The sequence below is a fragment of the Polyodon spathula genome, chromosome 4 (genome assembly GCF_017654505.1).
Source record: "Polyodon spathula isolate WHYD16114869_AA chromosome 4, ASM1765450v1, whole genome shotgun sequence".
In the NCBI taxonomy this organism is placed as follows: Eukaryota; Metazoa; Chordata; class Actinopteri; order Acipenseriformes; family Polyodontidae; genus Polyodon; species Polyodon spathula.
In genome coordinates, this window is record NC_054537.1 from 67,216,145 (window position 1) to 67,234,096 (window position 17,952).

Sequence of the window (17,952 nt, forward strand, 5' to 3'; positions counted from 1 at the left end):
GTGAGCTTGGCCATTACACAAAAGAGAATAAAAGTGAGATCAAGTGGCATGTTAGAAAACTGGACTCCACCTTCCTAACTTTCTGTTGTGGGGTTTACTGTCCCTTATCTTCCTCCAAATGTGAAAACTTAAGTGTGCCTCCTAAGGGCTACTGATTTTCTACAATCGCGGAATCAAGTACAGAATCGCGGAATTAGGAATTGGGAATTGAATTGGCATATTGGGAATGGAATTCTGCTTTGCAACCGCACCTTTAAAAAAATAAATAAATAATAAAATAAAATAAAATAAAATAAAATAAAATAAAATAAAATAAAAATAAAAAAAATAAAATAAAAATAAAATAAAATACTGCGCACAGTCTTTTATTCCTGTTATTCTTCTATAAAAAATAATAGACTGCTTTGAAAACTACACTACCCAGAAGCCCAGCGATGACGCTTGTATAAAATGCTTGTGTATGTTTATTTGGATCACTGGATAATGAGAAAACAGGTGGTTTATGGGTATTACTGTGATGGACTGCCTGTCTCTGCTGCGGCACTGCCTGTGTGCTGTGTGAGTCGAGTTGTTTAAAAAAGCAACTAGCTGTTTTGTGGGAGCTCTGTTCTGTGGAATAATTTTGGAATTGTGTATACAGAAAAGTACCTGGAAAAAAAAACAAAAAACAATCGTCAACCACCCCACCACCCCCCAATTAAAAAAAAAAAAACTGAACTGAATTACTACTCATATGGTAAAATGTGTAAGTCTTATTCAATATATGAACATTAAGTTATGTAATATTTATTATTGCTTAAATGTGCAGGCCCGCCTACTCCTAACTATTTTTTTCCCCAATATGGCCCCCTTAAATTTCAAAAACTAGTTGAAGAGAAATTACAGGAAAGGAGTAATTACTTAAATAAGAGTAAACTGTAAAATATTATTCACCGGTAGGTTATGGAATGTACTGATGAGAATGGCAATGAATGTGCATGCTGAGTGTGTGAATAAAGATAGATTGAGGGTAGCTTACAAACAGAGTGAGTTGTAAACAAGGAAAGAGAAGGGTTATTAACAGATAAAATGCAGTGATCATTTGTTCCTGTACTATGGCGTGTTGCCAAATAGATATTGCTTGTTAGGGGACACAAATGCACTGTAGATAGCAGCAACCTTTCAATCTTGCGTATCTGTAATTTCAGCTTTTGTAATGGACAGCTGACACTCAACAGGCCAAACAAAAGGCTCTCCAGTGGGCCGCTGTTTTCTCCGAACTTTTATTTGCCAGCAATCACTATGACGGTGATAGAGTCGCTTGGTTTATCACCACAGTCAGCTTGTTGTTGATAGTGGTGCAATATTAATGAAAGACATGGCAAAGCTGAAAAATGAAAACCACAATATGTATTGTTATAATACATTGTGGGAAAACAACAAGACTGGTGATGGCAAACAAGTCATAAAGTCAGAAAGTGGAAATAACAAATTACTGCATTGTATGCTTAACTCAGGAAAGCTACTAACGTACTGTATCTCCCAGTTTTACTATTAATTTGTATCATTCACTGGTGCTTTTGTATCAACAGTCCACTAAAATTGGGGGGTTTTGCAAGTACTGACAACATCTATATTTGTATTTATTACTTTTGAGTCTGCTAAGATTCAAAAATGGTTCCAAAAAAGTATTATACTGCTGCTAGATACTCTCACCCTTGTACTTGTTTTAAGTCAACCATTTATCTGGTATATTATATTAAACATCCCTTCTAAAAAATGCTTGCATTATCAATATACCTGGTTATGGTACAGTAATGCCATATTGAAATGGAACATAGAATTAAATAAATTACACTTTTTTGTATATTTATATACAGCATTCAATTTGTGACAGTAGAATACATCTTGAAAACAGATTTGTTTGCAATAGTAAGCAGTTACTATGCCACAGTATTATCCACATTACTGTAATGTAAACGGATTTCAGATTGTGAATGGAGTAATGCTGTCATTCCTTGCACCTCTCATAACATAACCGTGAAAAAAAAAAAAAAAAAAAAAAAAAAAAACTTTGTTTAGTACTTCTTATGTTTTAATTTTGACTATTTATAGTTCATATTGTTGTAAAATCTACAGTATGTCAAAGAGCAGTTCAAATGAAGATGGAGTGAAGCTTAATTTGATTTTGTATCTATTTTTGTTCATTGTGCTTCTGATGTTCCTTGAGAATAAATCTGATCCAAGTACAGAACCTTGTTTTGCATCCAACTGTCAGCACGCCATTTAGAGCATTACCCATAAAGCACATTGCTGGAGTTTAGTAAAAGCAGTTCATGATATCCTAGTGAGCATTTCAACCCAAAACTTGTGTGCTACAGTGTGTAATGGCTGAGCCACCCATAGACTATTGTTCAGTACATACCAACAACACACCCTTTTTTTTCTGAAAATAGCCTGGGAATGCCTGTAGGCCTCTACACTTTCTTGCAAGTGAATACGATCCTCAGTATAGGACCTAACTGATGCACTACTAACTTTGTGTAACTTTCAATACTCTAGAAAAATAAAAAGACAATGTTAAATCTTGTATAAATCAAAAAAAAATATTTTAAAAACAGCAGATTCAAAGAGAACCTTAATCACCCTGCCATTATTCAAATAGTAACCCAATTTGGATACAGAAGGCACCTATGAAAATGACATAATTTGCAGCTTCCAAGCTTTAACCAACCAATAGATCATGCCATATGGAAAGTATACTGCGTGACTTGAGTCATGTAACTTGATATATTTTAACAGTTCAAATAGGCCTGAATTAAATAAAACAATTACTGATGAACAGGTGCAGCCACACTAGTTTTGTAGAGACCACAGCAGCTTGTGCTAATGTCTTTGGATTGGGAGGGTGTGGGTTTGGTTAGAGGTTGGGTCGTTCTAAATACAAATAAAAACAGTGACACCTGTTCCGATGACTAGTAAAATGTACTGGACAAGAAATAATACTTTATACTGTCAAACCTATTTAGATCAACATAACACATAAAATTACGTCAACAGGGAAAACCTGTATAATATATTGGTTATTAGCTGTTGGAACATTACTAGTTTATATATGGAGTTTCATAAAATAAGAGGGACTTATATTTGTGTTTTGCTGTGTCTTTGTTTTTTTGGGCCAAGACAGGAAACACTGTTGCAATGTTGTATTTACACCTGAAGTATAATGGACTATAGTTGAATCTAAATCACTGAATTATCAAACCTGCAATGATCAAGGAAACAAATAAAATTCTTCCACAAGAAAAAGATGCTCCCTCGAATCAGAAATATCAATCTACAGTACTGACCTCTTAACCTCAGACTAAAGAATCACTGGCCCAGACTGTTGAGGGAGTTGCAAATCTATTCATCAAGGTGAGCATCTAAATCAGTTTCTCAACCTTTTCTAAATCACACCTCAGCTTAGCAATTTTGTGTCCTTGGAGACCCCCCCCCTACAATAGCGAGAATTATAAATCATACGTCAGAAATCAACCGATCCCAGTGAAGTATTTGCTACAATTCCAATTCCAGTACATCTTATCCTGCCTGTGTACAGACGCTATCCGGTACATATTAATTTGCAGCAGTATGTAAAATTTAACATTACGACCCAACAGCAAAATTAAATCAAAATGTTAACCGTGCACAGAACTGCTTAAAATGTAAAAGGCAACGATGTTTATCAAAAGATTCAGAAAAAAAAATCATATTATCCAAAACTGAAACCAGTATTCAGAACTGCAAGTGCTGCTCAATAAGGCTCTAATTTCACAGTGTACTTGCAAATGAAAATACACAAAAGCAAGATTAGAGATTAAAAATAATAATAATACATCACAGAGTATCTAAAAACATTTAATGGTTAACCGTTTCACATTTCTGTAGCTGGAATCGCTTTTGTTTATTTGTTGTTACATTATTTCTGTTGCCCTGGACACACTGTCCTGACACACAGCCACGTGCATGGACCGATTTGCACTTGCGAAAAAATAACGTAGAACGTGACGGATAATCAAATACATTTTAACACTGAAGAGATGGGCTTTGTATCAGAAAACTGGTGAAATCACGTGTAACGGGTAAGTGCATTAATTTGTTACGTTATATATCAGTGGCCCAAAAAGTAATTTAGGCACGGGCATAAATTGATCTTACTTGGCTGTTTGCGGTCATGCTGACTTAAATACTGCCTTCCCGTGACATATAGTGTGTGTGTGTGTGTGTATATATATATATATATATATATATATATATATATATATATATATATATATATATATATATATATATATATATAGAGAGAGAGAGAGAGAGAGAGAGAGAGAGAGAGAGAGAGAGAGAGAGAGAGAGAGAGAGAGAGAGAGACTTTGACTTTTAAGATCCTTTATTTAAATATTCCAAATAAAATCCATTAAAAACACAACAAAAGTTAAGATTCCTACTGCCTGAGCAAAATTTAAAAAATCCTAAAATATATCGTGTTCTCCTTAAAAACAGATTTTAAACAAAATAAAAGGATCATTAAAAAAATCAATATTAAACAGTGTTTTTTTCTTTGTTGAAAACAGATAAAAGCCAAAATAAAACACTGTAAAACAAAAATTAAATAAAATTAGAACAAAAACTGGAGCTCCCCCTCCTCACTCACAGCACACAAGGCGTCTCCCACACACCACCTCTCCTGAAAGTCCTCCAGGTTACTGACCAGTTTAAAATACTCAAACTCTACTCTGATCTGGCTGACCACGAGCACCCTGAACTGAACCACTAAACTGGTCAGTCCAGAACCAGAGAGTTGATTTTTCCTTGTCTTTAAAATAGCCAATTTTGCCTGTCCAATTAAAAAATTAATAAGAACACACCTATATCACTTACAGTTAAAAAATCTTGAATAAAAAACAAGTTATCAAAAATAGAGCGACCCGGTATACAATATGTTTGATCCATATGTATTACAGTTCCAATAACACTTTTTAATCTATTAGCGATTGTTTTGGATAAAATCTTTAAATCAGAACATAAAATTGACACAGGTCTCCAATTTTTAAGCTGGCATAGGTCTCCCTTCTTGGGCAGCAGTGTAACCACTGCCCTACGGCAGCTAAGAGGCAGTTCCTTGTGGCTGAGGCTCTCTCTCAGAACCTGGAGCAAATCCTCCCCCATTATATCCCAGAAATTATTATAAAATTCTGCTGGCAGTCCATCGATCCCGGGAACCTTTCCGCTGGAGAGCTGCTTGACAGCGGCGGTCATCTCCTGGTGGGTCAGCGGTGCGTCCAGCTGAATCTGCTCCTTCTCACTGAGGCTGGGTAACCCCTGGAGCAGCCGCTCAGTGTCCTCTATGTTGCACAGTTCTTTATTATAAAGTTCCTTGTAAAAACGCACCGCCTCTCTGCTGATTTCCTCCCGGGTGTGCAGTTCTTTCCCACCAGGAGTCCTGATACAACACAGCTGTCTACTGTCCGCTCTCTTCCTCTCCAGGTTGAAGAAGAAACTAGTGGGGGCATCCATGTCTCTCAACTCCATGAATCTGGAACGCACAATCGCCCCCTTCACTCTTTCCTTCAGCAAGCTCCCCAGCGCGATTTTCTGCTCTTTTAGGTTCTCCAGGGTCTGTTCTTTAAATTCTGAATTTAAACTTTCCTCTAGGAGGAGGATTTTGGACTCCAGTTCTCTCACGGCTGTGTTCAGTGACCTGGTTGCATTTATAGTATATTGTTGACAAAAACATTTGATTTGTATTTTGCCAATGTCCCACCACTGTCTTAAATCTTTATATTGTGCTTTTTCTTTTTTCCAAATTATCCAAAAAAGTTTGAATTGTTGCTTAAATTTTACATCTTGTAATAATTTTACATTGAAATGCCAGTAAGATGCTCTGTGGGGTTCTGATTGAATTATTACTGTAATTAATAGACAGTGGTGGTCAGAGAGACTACTGGGGATGATTCTTGCTTTGATAAATTTATTTAAATCGTTTTTAGAAGTATAAAACCGGTCTAGTCTTGCTCTATATACACAGTCTGTGTGATACTGAGACCAGGTGTATTGTCTTGAACTGGGGTGCAGGCATCTCCATATGTCAACCAGGTCACTGGACTCTAACAATGCAGCCAACTCTCTGGAGGACTGAGGGTGTGGTTCATCATTATTTCTATCAATATTAAAATTAACAGTACAATTAAAATCTCCTCCTACTACCACCACATCATTATTATTAATATTAAAAAGAGCTTGCTTTAATTTCTTAAAAAATAAAATTCGTTCCCCCCCTCTATTGGGGGCATAAATATTAATAAAAACATACACTGTACTGCCCAGCCTAGCTCTTACTTTTAAAATCCTCCCTTTCTCGATTTCATCCATATCTAGTAAAACTGCCCCCAGGCTGGGTTTAAAAAGCACGGCTACTCCTGCACTAGTACTAGCGCCGTGACTCATCACGCACAGCCCCTTCCACTCCGCTCGCCACGCCTCCTCATTCTCCTGATCCGAGTGCGTTTCCTGCAGAAACACCACCCCCGCCTGCTTCTGCTCTAAAAACCAGACTAGCTGCGCCCTCTTAAAAGACTGTCTGCAGCCATTTAGATTAAAAGAAATAAAAACGCACCTTTCCATCATAGCTAAAAAAACTAACACACTAAAACAAGTAATAAAAGAAGTTTCATAAAACACAGCCATTTTTAAACAAGAGATTTTGAACCACTTTTAAGATCCTTTTTAATTTTCTGAACAATTTTTTTTTAATCTATAACGTTTTGGCTGATCAAATTCTTCTATTGTGGCTTTCCTTGTTATAACGTGAGCGGAGTGGAGAAATAACCTTAGATCAGGGAAAAAACTCTCTATTTCTACTCCCCTTTTCCCTTTTGTTTCTATCATAAAATCATTTACCTGCTCAAGCGTGTATAACTTTCTTACTGACGGGTTAGCTATCAGGGATGTCTGAGATAAGCAAGGAGTCAGAGAGCTCCCCCTCCATCTCATCCGCGCTGTCCTCTCGCTCGCCCCCGAGAATCCGCTCCTCCGCAGCTCCCTCCGACTCCTCGACACCGGTCTCTGCCACAGCCGTCACTATTTCAGGCGGCTGAGATTCAGCTAGCGGAGAGTCTTGCACCGCGCCCGGCTCACCCTGCGCTGTGCTCTCTTCCTCCGCGTTGGGAGGGACTGACGCCCCGCCTGGAGGCCGCAGTCTCCCTGTCTGCACGGGTTCGGAGTTCTGCACTGGCTGCGCTCTGCCATCCTTCTGTTGAAATCGTGTCTTTTTCGCTACTACCTTGAATGATTCTTCACCATTCTCAGTAGTAGCGGTATTATCCTCCGAACCCGTCAGTGACAGGCTGCGGCTGGGTCTCTTTGTGCAAGGCCGTGGTGTTGGTGGTTCTGCTCCCCAACACCCCCGACTTCCTCCCCGCCAGCATCGCCCTGATCCTGCCCTGTCTCCGCTCTAGCCTCCTTTCTCGGGCAGGCTTTCCTCTGGTGTCCCTGTTCTCCACAGTAAAAACACCTCATCGTTTCGGAACTGACGAACACCACACAATTCATCCCTTCCACGTTAAAATTCCAGGCAACATTAATGACTTGACTAGGATCATTTAGTAAGACAAACGCCTGCCTTCTAAACGACATGACGTGCCTAACACTGTTATTTTTGCACCCCAGCGGGATTCCCTTAATCGGGGACACCAGTTTACCAAAACGAGCTAAATTCTTTTCTAATGGCTCATTTTTTAAAAACGGAGGCACATTAGAAATAATAACTTTCGTACGGGGTTACAAACACCCAAAAATTCAACAACTGTAAATCCTTCCTCTACCAGCTTAAATACCAATACAATCCAAAAAAATATTAAGCGCTTTATTCATTCTTGACGCCGACATAATATTCTCAAACCCCACCACCTCTCCTACTGCCAGCAGGCACTCCTCCACCGAAACCCCGGGGTCAGGCAGGCAACGGACCCTGTGTCGGGTGAGAGAGCGGGTGAGAGGATCTGACCTCCTAGTTCCAAAAGACACAAACCTTCCCACAACAAACTAAAGAGAGAGAGAGAGAGAGAGATAAAGATAAAGAGAGAGAGATTTCCCGGAGACCGCACCGGCGTTCCACCTCTCTGCAAGAGAGAGAGAGAGAGAGAGAGAGAGAGAGAGAGAGAGAGAGAGAGAGAGAGAGAGAGAGAGAGAGAGAGAGAGAGAGAGAGAGAGAGAGAGAGAGAGAGAGAGAGAGAGAAGAGAGAGAGAGAGAGAGAGAGAGAGAGAGAGAGACACACACACACACAGAGTGGCTCTCAAAGGTATTCACCCCGCTAGGACAGTTCCACATTTTATTGTTACAACATGAAATCAAAATGGATTTAATTAGTTTTTGCCACTGATCAACACAAAAATGTCCATAATGTCAAAGTGAAAAATAAAATCTACAAATTGTTCTAAATTAATTACAAATATAAAACAGAAAATAATAAATTGCATAAGTATTCACCCCCTTTGCTACGACACACCTAAATAAGCTCTGATGCAACCAATTGTCTTTAGAAGTCACATAACTAGTTGAATGGAGTCCACCTGTGTGCAATTAAGGTGTTTCACATGATTTCAGGTTAAATACACCTGTCTCTGGGAGGTCCCACAGTTGGTTAGTACATTTCCTAACAAAAACTACATCATGAAGACGAAGGAACATTCAAAGCAAATCTGGAATAAGGTTCTTCAAAAGCACCAATCAGGGATAGGATATGAGAACATTTCCAAGGCACTGAATATCCCCAAGAGCACAGTAAAGTCCTTTATTAAGAAATGGAGCGAATATGGCACAACTATGAATCTGTCTAGAACAGGCCGTCCTCAAAAACTGAGTAGCCGGGTGAGAAGGGCACTAGTCAGGGAGGCCACCAAGAGGCCTATGGAAACTAAAGGAATTACAGTCTTCCACAGCTGGGAGACACTGTGCATATGGCAACAATAGCACAAGTGCTTCACAAAACTGGCCTTTATGGGAGAGTGGCAAAAAGAAAGCCATTGTTGAAAAAAACTCACATCAAATATCGGCTAGAGTTTGCCAGAAGGTATGTGGGAGATTGTGAGACCATGTGGAAGAAGATTCTATGATCTGATGAGACCAAAATAGAGCTTTTTGGCCTCAACGCTAAGTGCTATGTTTGGAGCTAGCCTAACACCGCACATTATCCTGAGAACATCATCCCCACCGTGAAGCATGGTGGTGGCAGCATCATGCTATGGGGATGCTTCTCTGAGTGAGGGCCTGGAAAGCTTGTGAAGATAGAGGGCAAAATGGATGCAGCAAAGTACAGAGGAATCCTGGAGGAAAACCTGCTGAAGTCTGCAAGAGACCTGGGACTTGGGAGAAGATTCATCTTCCAGAAGGACAATGACCCTAAACATACAGCCAAAGCCACACTGGAGTGGCTTAAAAACAAAAAGGTCAATGTCCTGGAGTGGCCCAGTCAAAGCCCGGACCTCAATCCAATTGAGAATATGTGGAAATCATTGAAAATCGTTGTTCACCAAAGGTCCCCAATGAACTTGACAGAGCTTGAGCAATTTTGCAAAGAAGAATGGGCAAAATTTCAGTGTCCAGATGTGCAAAGCTGGTAGACTTATCCAAATAGACTCATGGCTATAATTGCTGCCAAAGGTGCCTTTACCAAATATTGACTCAAGGGGGTGAATACTTTTGCAATCAATTATTTTCTGTTTAGTATTTGTAATTAATTTAGAACAATTTCTACATTTTATTTTTCACTTTGACATTATGAACTTTTTTGTGTTGATCAGTGGCAAAAACTCCTAATTAAATCCATTTTGATTCCATGTTGTAACACAATAAAATGTGGAAAAGTCCAAGAGGGGTGAATACTTTTGAGAGCCACTGTATATGCTCTATAAAATATACAAATTCAAATCACAGAGAGTATACTATTTATAACACAAAAAATTATTATATTTTATATATATATATATATATATATATATATATATATATATATATTTTAAGCTTTTTAGTGGGAGTTATTCTTAGCTCACTCTGATAAGGCCAAGCTCAGGCAGTAGTAATTGTGTGTGGTGCACTTACTATTTAAATAATTTATATAAAATACACAATGCAAATATTTTTTAATAGCACGTTTACAAACATAACCATGAATAAACTAAAGTAAAAGAGGACAGACAGCATCTTGCTTTGTTTCAATTTGGCAAATTTGTTAATTGCTCATCTGCAGTACAATTATTCAGAGAAAGTGGATACGTAACTAAATGGACCATGTGCTTCCCTTGTCTGGTAAAATTAAAAAATATATAAAGAGAAAATTAAATTCTAAATACTGAAATGTATTATTTTTCTCAATAAGTCGCCGAAATTCAGTGCTTACTAACATATTTATCACCCCGCCTCTGTCAGATCTTTTACTTTCCCATTGGCTACTCATTCGTCTTCAATTTTCATGTAGAATACTGTGAACGGCCTCTGCTTGCTTATGGTTGAACAACTGCATAAAACTTGTCAGATATTTGACTCTCCTACTGGTTAAACTTATTGACATTACCTGCAACTGAAGCAGACACAGTTTATGTCCCACCCAGCTAACCTCTGTATCGCAGAGTACGTACAACCAAAGCATAAGAGAGCAGCACTATCAACAGACTGTTGTGACGCTTTTGTTGGAAAACATGTTTAAAGCTTTATTTATTTTCCCCACACTACGACCCGAAAGAAATGTGTTCAGGAACCATAATTTAACAACAGCACGATGGCCTGGCTTCGTGGGCATGAATTTGCCCACAGGCACCACTTTGAATACCAATGACATTAAATATATATATAAAATAAAAAACAGGGGTTGATTTTATTCTTCATACAATGCGACTGTCGTCTATCTGAACGTCGTATATGAGTGCTGACTATGTTAATTTACTGTTATACTGTATTACAACCTCTGATCTAGACTTTTCATTCAGCCTGTGAGTCATACCCACTGCTGGTATAAACAGGGAACAGATTTGTACCCGGAGCTTACCTCCAGAAATAACGCACTCTGATGCATTTTAAAATTGTCAATTCCAACGGTTTCATCTACTTTCGGTAGACACTCATTTGAATTTGGAGCAGCAGATAGTTTTTACAGGGCTTTAAAACTGACCAATCTGGTTTCTGTCAACCTTTTTAGTCAGAAACTGGATTTGCTACAGACTGATACTTGTATTGTATTGCTCTATTATACTTGTTTTGGTGATGTATTGTAATTTGTTGCATGCACTGCATTAATCTGTTGCATCAATTTCAACAAGTATAAAACAAAGCCATTGTCCCTTGCTCATTGTTTTCGTCTCTACATGAAATTAAATGGAATTCAAACAACTGAAATGTGTGCATTTCTTGACTCATTAAACTAAATAACTGAAACAAACACATATTTTAACTATCCAGCTACACTACATATCAGTCAGCCTACCTATTGTTGCGTCTGCTGTAAATTGCAATGTTTTTAATTACAAAAAGGTCAATGCTTCAGAGATATATCATACCATCTTGTGTTGAAAAGTCCTGATATTTACTTTATACAATTCATAATTTTGGTTTGGTCCCTCTTATGGTCATTTGTTCATAATACAAATAAAATGAAAGAATTGGCAATAAGTCTGCAAATTTATGTAATCTTTACACATTACCTAATTACATGTGAGTGCAGCTCTGAATTTGTGCTGTGTCTTCAACATGAAGCAGTTTTTGCTGGGCTTATGCTTGGAAATACTCAATGAAAAACTTAAAATAAGATTAAGCGTTTGACTTTTGTGTAGAGTGTGCTTTAATCTAAACGATTTACAATACAAACAATCCAATAAAGGTATACTTTTTAATTGTGACCCTACAAAATATAAACAGGAATGGGAACTTTCTCATGCTGTCGTGATAATGTTATGGCCCACAGCCTCTCCAGTGCAATTGACAAAGTAAAATGAATTCAGTCAATGCAGTTCTATGCCAATTAGACCTGGGTTACTGCTACTGTCCAAATGGAGGTCATAATTTATGAAGCGGAAAGGAAACTGGACAAACTAATCAGCACTGCAACATAAAGCTGTAACAAGTGCAGTCTTTCTGGACAACAAAATACAGACCGTAACACATTTTCTGCAACCCCAGACGATATACACAAAAATACCAGCTATTTAGATGCTGTTGTAGGGAACAGCCTGACAATTGACACTAAACAGTTTACCAGAGCAGGAAGCAGATGTACAGCTTGTGTCAGCATAGACACCAAGAATATATTTCAGTTAACCACCTTGAAACAGTTTCTGAAAATAAACACCCACTACAAATTGCAAATACATACATACACACATACATCAAAATAGGTTTCAGTTTACCAAGTGGCTAAAGGAAATCAGACGCGTTGCTACCTGTACTCCAATTCAATTTTAACTAGTGATGTGCCTGGCCAGTATGTCTTGAAAGATCCACAGGTAGAGGTACTTTACATAGCTAGATACTCACAATCAGACACAGCTGTTGCATATTTATCTCCAATAGGATTTCTTATTTATAAAGTAAGGTACATGTTTGTCTACACTGTTGACTTCCTAGCATTTGCCCCACCTCTTTCTGGTAACCGGTCTCCTCTAATAATATGTATTCAATTCCATCTTATTTAAAGTTTAAATTAGATTTTCCTGTGTTGTACAGATGCCTTATCTCAACATAATCACTTTAAATCTGAAGCATATAAAAGCATTTTAAGCATCAAGAGAAGCTTCATTAAATATGAAACAAGTCAAATTAGTGTTAGCATAACTACAGCATACAGTCTAAGGCTACTAATCTTCCAAATGTTAGCTGTCCTTTATCCCCTTTTTCTACTATAATGAAATTTCTCCAACACGAAATTGTAAATCATTTTTACAAAAATAAATAAATAAATAGTAAGAATAATAAATGTATTGTTTCTATGATCTCAAAAGGGGTGATACAGATTTTACTAAGCAAAGAAAATAAGGAGTGTATGTGAGAATTACGTGTAATAACATGCTTAAGTATTTAGAATCCCAAAGGGTGAGCCTCAACTACTTTTTTTTTTTTTTGCTGATGACAGTACTTCTAAAGAATGTCTTGTGCAAGATTTCTTAATTAAAACAGGTTCAACACCAGTGCTTTTGTAGTTAGATCAGGTATACTGTAAAAGTAGACGAATATTCTCCTTGATACAAAAAAATCTGACTGCAGTTAAATCCAACCCAGTTGCCCTCAATTATAAAAGATCATACGCAGTCCCAATGTCCCTTCTTATGGTAGGAAGCTCTTGAAATCCGGGTGTCTATTTTTGTCAATTACTCACTCAGATGGATGAATTGACACAAATCTTCCCCATCTGTTTAGGCTATGTTCATAATTGCATTCTAGGTATTTTAAAACACCTTTTAAACCGCAGTTTTCTGTTAGTGGTTTTAAAAAATACAGATAAACATTTACATGCAAAAAAAGAAAAAAAAATACAAAAACATACTCTGCTTATTTAGCAATTGAGACAGCGGGATTAAGGTAATAGTGAAAATACTGTAATTAATTTCCCAGCGATTGTTAAAATATCACAAGGTGAAGTAACTACAAACGTACACACACACACACACACACACACACACACACGGTGTTGTAATGTAAAGGAACGCTGCGCGCCAGACTGTTGCATAAATGGTTGAATAACACATTGACATTACAACGTATGATAGCACTAGGATATGTGTCATTTGTATTTTGTACTTAGTTGGGCCACAATATAAAGGTGCTGATGATTTTACACACAAATCTAACTGAACAAATAATAATGTTCTAAAGGACAACACAGTACTGTGTCTTATAATTGCATCAAGATAATTGCGCTTACGTCGTAGTATATTGAATGCCTACTCTAGGTACGGTATATCGAACGATTCACAAGGCAATACCGTACTTAACTGAATAATATAATGTACAGTACATCTGTTAATGAATGTGTTTCTTGTTTATATAATCCCCTCTCCCATCCCCTGGAGACTTCGGTCAGCATGATGTTCAATAATATGTAAGTGTAAAGGCCCCTGGAATGCCTGCAGCACCCCCAACTCACAGTGTCAAGTACAGTTATTTACACTGATTTGCCATCATGTTAATTAGAATGCAATTCGACTAGTTCTTCGTGAAACATTAAGTATCTTCTAAGTTTAGGATAAGACAACGCACACTTGTCTTGGCACTAGGCAAGCATCACCTGGGTTTACAATGATATACTGAGCAAAATGTATTTATTTATTTTTTATTATTAGTAGTATTATTATTATTATTAGACAGCTGTACGTTTACCCTATTGCTATTTTTCCATCATGTGCTCTTACCTGTGCTTTCTGCAGTAGAGTGAATCGTATATCATGCACAAAGGGGTTCCTGAATGGGGGAGCCAGCTCCTCCTTCCCATCTCCATCTACTGCTGAGCACCGTCTGCTGTTTCTCGCCAACCTCATCCTCTAAAGTGAGGACTCGATTTAATAATACAAAAGCTGGGGGCGAAATATCGCTCCTGTGTCCGCTTCGTAGCTCGTCTCCCTATGTGTTTTTTTTTTTGTTTTGTTTTTTTTAGAAGCTGCGTTTTTGCTTCTCAGACTGTCGTTTCAATGGTGTGGATAAATAAAGGGCAGGAGGGTGGGTCTTCTTTTTGGAGCTAGCGAATGCTTTTCTTGAACGCAATGATGACCCAAGCCAGATGCCTATGTCTTCCTCTTTGGCTGACTACAAACAGGATCCCCCTGCCTGGCTGTGACCGATAAACGCATGCGTTCTGAGTTCTAAGCGCTGACATCACTGTTCTCTGGAGGTGAGCAGCAGCAGCAGCAACACAGCTCTGCGTGATACTTCACTTGCACGAGGGCGCTTTACAACCAGTAAGCAAAGAAGGGGAGGGTGCGGGAGAGTGTCTTCTTCTCTGGCAGCATTAAAATGTTTTTTTTTAAAAAGCGGAACTGAAATATTAACGTAACACCAGTAAATTACAGTAAGTCAGTGTTATACAAAGAGCAGTATTGATTAACCAGAGCAGATAAAATAATGAATATTAGTAAAATGGTACAGAGAGTAATTTAAGGAGTATAAGTTAAGGATGGGACATGTCTGTTTTTGTATTGCGTTGGTGTTTAGATTAATACGTTGTTGCCCGTGTGTATTGTCATTGTTGTCACACACACACACTTTTTTTTCTCCCGAATACCATGATTTATTGTGTGATAAAAATAAAAATAAAATTTAAAAAACTGTTATACACTATAATACATAGTTTACAAAACATTAAAAAAAAAAAAAAAAAAAACAGGTAATACTGTTCTGTGCAATGGATCATACTGATAGATAGATCAATGCAAATTATTTTTTGTTGTTGTTGTTGTTGTTGTTGTTATATTATCGGAGTCTAGGAACATATGCACTGAGAGGAACCTACCCAATGACATTTGGTTTCTGTTTGGTGCAAAGCACGTGAGTAGAGCAGAGAGGAGCGAGGAGTGAAGCGGGACCATTTTGCTAGGAGCGTGGAGTGGCGCGTGAGCAAAGTGCCTGAGCGGAGAGTGAGCGCGAAAAGCTTGTGACACCGCTCCCGCTCCAAAAGATGCTTTGCAAAGGAAACATATTTGACACTACCTATATAAAGGGATGCTCGCTTAGCCTTTTAGAGTTTCAGCTGTGTTAAATTTAATTCCTCAAACATGTAAATGACAGATTGTGCGTAATATTAATTATGTAATTGCGTAGGCTAGGCAAAGCGTTAGTGCGCTGGTGTTGTAAGAGTGCAGTATGGGTAGAAGGAGAGAGAGACGGTAGCGAGTAGTGAATAAAAAAAAAAAAAAACTAGTTCATTAAGGACGTAGGTGACGCAGTTGTTCACAGTAGCGGTGAGAAAGAGCAACAGAAACGTGTCCTCTATCATTAATGTGAAATCGGTTGATGTTATTTTCTTTATTAACTTAGAGAAAATAGGGTTTAGATTGTTTTTTTGGTCTGGAAGAAAAGACGGGTTTGTTTTATTTTAATAAGTCAGTGTGTAGATAAAACAGGCTGCCACCATTCTAGGATCGTGGAAGTTAGCGTTGCAAACGTGAGGTTATTACCATAACCCTGGTTCCCTGAAAAGAATGACAACCATTACAGAACGGGAAGAGCCTCACTGACCGTCAATCACTAATCATATATAAAAAAAGCTGCCTTACCAGGGCCCTGCTATGAGGAGGAAGTCCTTCCCACCACCTGCTGAAGATGGTCGTCCTCACAGTAACATATCGCCATTTTCTCGAAATCGAAGGTCAGTTGGGGACATGATTTTGAAGGGTAATGGTTGTCATTCTTTTCAGGGAACCAGGGTTATGGTAATAACCTAACGTTGCCTTTCAAGTGGAATGACAACCATTACCGAATGGGAAGCAGTACCAAAGCTGTTGTGGCTCCAGATTACTGACAGTACAGCCTCACGGCGATAGCCTCAGCCCTCATGACGCCTAAGGGCATACCGCCTGCAAACCCTAGAGTGCAGATGTCTGACTACCTGTCCATGTAGCAGCATTGCAAAGCTCATCCAAAGTTGCGCCATAAAAGAGAGGCCACAAAGTCGCTTGGCCCCTGGTAGAATGGGCTGTAATGTCCCACGGCATGGGGGAGTCCATCTGTTCATACGCCAAGCATATGGGATCTGCCACCCAGTGCGCTAGACATTGTTTCGATAGGGCCTGACCTCTAGAGTGGGACCCATAGCAGACAAACAGCTGGTTGGACTGTCTCCTGGACGCTGTCCTATCCAGGTAACAGCGCAGAGCCTGGACCAGGCAAAGCGTGTGCTGTCTACGGTCTTCCTCTGACTTGTGCGGGGGAGGTCTGAAAGTTTCCAAAACCACTGGTTGGTTAATATGGAATGATGAGACCACCTTTGGCAAAAAGGCTGGGTTTGTTCTTAATGTTACCCACAAGTAATTTCCAGTGAAAGCGATACATGTTTCATCGATAGACAGCGCATGAAGCTCACTTACTCATCTGGCAGACGTAATGGCTAATAAAAACACCACTTTGAGGGAAACAGGACGCAGCTCTGCTGAAGCCATGGGCTCAAATGGGGGACCCGTAAGGACTCCTAGCACTAGTTCCAGATCCCACTTAGGAACCATGCTTTTCATCAGAGGACGGAGCCTCCGAGCCCCTTTAAGAAATTGCACTGCCAGGAAGTGTGCCCCAGGGGACATAGAGTCAGTTTTATCATGGCACGCTGATTTTGCTGCCAGGTAGACCTTCAGAGTGGATGCAAATTTTCCCGCATCAAACAGATGTTGTAAGAAGGTTAGGATTGTCTCAATAGGCAGGTCACCGGATCGTGACCCTCAGCAATGTACCAGTCTTGGAAAACTTTCCATTTATAAGAATACTGGGCTGTAGTGCTATGCACCCTAGAAGACTGTAGTGTCTCTACCACTGCATCTGGCAAACCTCGTCTGGATAGACAGCTCCGTTCAACGGCCAGACACTGAGTTGAAGCTGGGCTGGGTTTGGGTGCCATAATAGCCCTCCGCTTGACTCAGGAGGTCCTTGCGTAGTGGGAGCTGCCACGGTTGGCCCAACAACATGTTGGAGAGGAGAGCAAACCAGGGGCTCCCTGGCCATCTGGTTGCAACCAGCAAAACCTGGGCTGTCTCCACCCTGATCCTCTTTACTGTCAGGGGTAATAGCGGTAGCAGAGGGAACACATACAAGAGCCCCTGTGGCCGGGAGTGAACTAGTATATCTAATCCCAGCGGGCCCCCGTCTCTCCATCGAGAAGCATAGGGGGCAATAAGTGGACTCGGCTGTGGTGAAGAGGTCGACTTGTGCAGTACGAAACCTCTCCCAAACCTGTTTCACAGCCTGAGGTT

The 17,952-nt window shown here is 39.2% G+C and overlaps 1 protein-coding gene across 1 annotated transcript in view; it reads right to left on the reverse strand.

Annotated features, from left to right (window-relative positions):
- Positions 1-14,880, reverse strand: part of lpcat1 (lysophosphatidylcholine acyltransferase 1) — a 94,701-nt gene extending 79,821 nt beyond the window's left edge. Inside the window, exon 1 of the mRNA XM_041248443.1 lies at positions 14,413-14,880. Within this exon, the coding sequence (XP_041104377.1) occupies positions 14,413-14,538 (126 nt within the window). The 5' untranslated portion in view covers positions 14,539-14,880. The remainder of the gene's footprint in view (positions 1-14,412) is intronic.
- Positions 14,881-17,952: the final 3,072 nt, after the last annotated feature.